Source organism: Parasteatoda tepidariorum, chromosome 9 (genome assembly GCF_982258835.1).
Source record: "Parasteatoda tepidariorum strain Cologne lab strain chromosome 9, Ptep-v5.0, whole genome shotgun sequence".
NCBI lineage: Eukaryota > Metazoa > Arthropoda > Arachnida > Araneae > Theridiidae > Parasteatoda > Parasteatoda tepidariorum.
Genome location: NC_141763.1, coordinates 29,774,642 through 29,778,567, shown reverse-complemented (window position 1 = coordinate 29,778,567; position 3,926 = coordinate 29,774,642). Strand labels below are relative to the sequence as shown.

General features: G+C 36.8%; 1 protein-coding gene across 1 annotated transcript; it reads right to left on the bottom strand.

Annotated features, from left to right (window-relative positions):
- Positions 1-1,166: 1,166 nt before the first annotated feature.
- LOC147803471 (uncharacterized) lies at positions 1,167-1,748 on the bottom strand. Its single transcript, XM_087151334.1, has one exon. It carries the CDS (start codon positions 1,746-1,748, stop codon positions 1,167-1,169), a length of 582 nt encoding a protein of 193 aa, XP_087007460.1.
- Between the last annotated feature and the right edge of the window lie 2,178 nt (positions 1,749-3,926).

Here is a 3,926-nt window from a genome sequence, read left to right as displayed (position 1 = left end):
TTGAAAATCTCAATTTTAAATATTTTTTCTCGTTTAGGAAATCGGTGATCAGCAGCTAATTCATCAAAATGTTTTTTAACTTTTCTTTGCTTTTTTTCTTGAAAATGGGTATCAATACCATATTTTCTTGCAGTTTCACTGGCTTTGCTCTTGAATAATTCGAAATCCTTTCTATAAATTTACAACTTTGCTTTGGTCTCTGCTAAAACTTCGTTTCGCCTTTCTTACTCGCCTCGCCCAAATTGATGTCGCATTTTTGTAAAGTTTTGGATGCATAATTGATGTCGTTCCTGTGCATGAATTCGCAAAGCAACACGAACTCGAAATTTAGCATTTTTGTTTTAATACTCTCTACTTCACTACGCTCATTTTTATTAGGACTCTTTAGAACTATTTCTGATAATGCTTTGATAATATTAAAATAACGAAGTTTTATTGCAGATATTGTATTGACCCTACTGGACCATCTAGTCGGATTTAGTTTTTTGAGAGTGGTGTCCGATTCGCCAGTGAATTTTGACAGTAGATCCCAACGTTTGATGCTGTTTCCGAAAAAGTTATACAAATCTTGCAACGTTGCGAAAAGAATCTGTATTTCCACACAACTGCTAACGGCATCATTTATCACCAAATTTAAATTATGAGTGACACAATGTACGTACTCTGCGTTAGGCTGGATATCCTTAATATGTTTTTGTTCACCATTCTACACACCACTCATCACACTGGCTCCATCATAGCCTTGCCCCACACATTTTTTTAAATCAATATGTTTGTCGATAAATAATATTGTCACTTGGTTGACTAAATCTACTGCGCCATGTTTGATGGCTGCATAAAAGCCTAGAAACACTTCTTTTACTTCTATATCAATTGGCTGTCCATTTTCCGATCTGGTTATTACTGAATACCTCACAACAATGCTTAGCTGATCTACCTTCGATATGTCCTATGTCGTATCCATTATGATGGCAAAAAACGGTGACGCTCTAATTTGTTCTAGCAGATGGGTTTCGAGTTTGGGTCCCCAAGCTCTCAATCATTTCATTTTGAATTGTTGCACTCAGATATCTTGTAGATCCTAAAAACATGAAAAAGCACAATTTCAAAAAAGTCCTGATATTAAACAGTTAATAATTATAAACAAAATAAAACGATAAAAAAACTTAGAAATAATTATTATTATCTTTGGGCATATCCAAAACTTGCCACAAAATGTGATCATATCGGGCGACAAGCACTACAAAGGACAGAAAATTTCCGTGGTATCCTTTCTGACTTAAGTCTTCTTGATGTCCTCTCAAAGTCAAAGAACTCTTTGCTAGGGTAAGTATGATATCGAATAGCCTTTGCAGAACCATTTTCCAAAATGACGCTTCTTTGCGAATTTCATTTTCAAGTTCCTTGTCGATAGTATTAGTATCGTTTTTTTTACAAAATTCATACACAGCACATGCTTCCGAATGGCAACTCGAACAACTGTGTTGTTTAATTCTTTCTGATAAATGCTTCCAATCTCGAATTCCCGTACACCAAACATTATTCCTTTGTGAAGCAAATAACCAGCAGGGTTGACAATAGGCAGCGTCTAGTATTTTGGAATAACACAACCAAAAACGATTAACTGGCCCACCATATTTAGAACATGAAACGTAGTACGATTTTGAGAAACACCTATTGTTCTGGTTGATGTCTGTTGGAAAAGGTCCTGAAGGCTGTAAAGGCCCCATATCAAGAATTTGACGCATTTCGTTATCACTTAATATCTTGTTCGTGAAGTTTCCCAAGTCATAAGAAGATTTGTCGTACACATTTTCGAAAAATGTAGAGGTCTGTGGTTCCTCCAAAACCCTCCGCTCTTATGTGTGTCATGCAAACCTCATCCACGTTCACATGATCGGCGGCGGAGGTACCTCCAACTGCAATAATTGTCGAATCTTCTTCAGTACGCTTCTCAACCAACACTGCAGTTACCACATTATTTGAGTCACTATCAATATAAATATTTTGGCCAGATGTACTTGCTGAAGGCTGACTAAAACACTTGTCAATTTTGGGTAATTTTTGTTTACTATCTTCTCTTTCTTGGCGTTATTTGAGTTTAAATGCACCACTGGGTTTCTTCTTTTTATCCATAATTTTAGTTTTCCAATTTATTTAAACAATACAATATTAGATTGTGCTCTAGTAGGTAGGTACTCACTGTTCACTGACGACGTTAAAAGTGAAATAAAAGGAAAGAGAAACGCAATGATACGCTACAAGTGTTATTGGGGAATCCCCGGAAAAAAAAAATTATCACCGTTAGTGTTACCACATTTAACGGTGGAGACTGCAATGGTTGGCGACCTTTTAAGGCGCACTTGGCGCATTTTGTCATCCCTTCGGAGGGATGCGAGAGAGAGAAAGGTAGCTGTATGTTTGATATAATCGGGAGAGGGTCTCCCTTGGTATTCTAAGAGCTGGAAGCTCTTACTGGAAAACAATGCCTATTTCTTTTGTTTTTAAATAAAGTTAAGTTTTATTGTTTTAAAAATCTGGTCTGCTTATTTATTGGAAAGGAAAGGCATTACAGAGACCATGAACGATCTCCTGCCCTCGGACCTGAATTAATGTACCTACTGCAGGTGACTTGCATTTTTTCACGATATTTCGCGTTATACAATGAGCTGTAGCCGAAATCTATAGATTTGACACGATTTATTGACTTAACGGACATCAATATGAGTGGTAAAATCAAATAGAATTGAACCACTATATTGACCAGTGCAAAAAAGTTTATTGACATTAGCTTACTTACTCCTGATACAGCATTAATTTTTTAACCGTTCTCGAAAAAAAAATCTTAACTCGAATTCACAATAAAACGCACATCGATGAATAATAAAACGCACATATCACTATCCGTCAAATTGACAACACTGCCAACCTACAGAAAGAATTTAGGAGAATTCCCTAGGCCTAACTTTTGAATTTCTCTCAACTGAGTTGTCTTGATTAAAGTGGGGTCGCAACCTGTCACATTTATTTTGAAAATAAGAGAAATTTCCAAAAGTTCAGTTCAATCGAGATTTCTGGTAAGGATTCGAGGGCCCCCTGAGCTTGAGGGCCCCGGGGCACTGCCCCGCCTTGCCCCTAGGTAGCTACGCCACTGCATTTACTCTTTAACCCCTTGGGGACGGGTGATTCAGAAAAGCATTCGTACAAAATCAGAATCAAGTTGTAATTAAATAAAAAGCGGTAACTTAAATGTAGTCGTTGCTAATTTGACAGACTTACTTTGCTTTTTCTTTAATTATTGTTAGTTTAATCGTATATCTAATCACTGTTAATTCAAAGTATAACTAAATAGTTTTATTTTGAACAAAGTAATGGTGAATTAAATAAACCAAACAATTATAACTCCGCCCACAAATAAACTGCTAAAGAATTACTTTGATTACCAGTTTTATCTTTTTATCCTGATTGATACAGTTTCATACTGTCACGTATTTGTGACAGTCGGCGCGAAAGGGTTAAATGTGTTACCACAAGATAAATGCAAGATAGTTGTATTTCATGTGAAACTGTGGATTTTCGCTATGTAGTGGTGGAAAAGATACTTGAACTGAAAGATACTTTTGTTTGAGAAGGTAAATGCTTCGTGCATTTAAGAGTAAATACCACTTGACCACCCAGATCACCTGATATAACGCCGCTGGATTTTTTTCTTTGGGGATTTATAAAGGACAATGCTTACAGGAGGATCGTGTCGAACATTGATGACCTAAAAGCCAGAATTACAACCGCAATAGCCTCTGTGGATGCTTGCCTCTACCTGGCGTGAAATTGACTATCGACTTGATATTCTCCGTGCGACGAAGGGGGCACGCGTGGAAGTTTATTGACAAGGGTCATGAAACTTTTTGAGTCTATCTAACCATTTA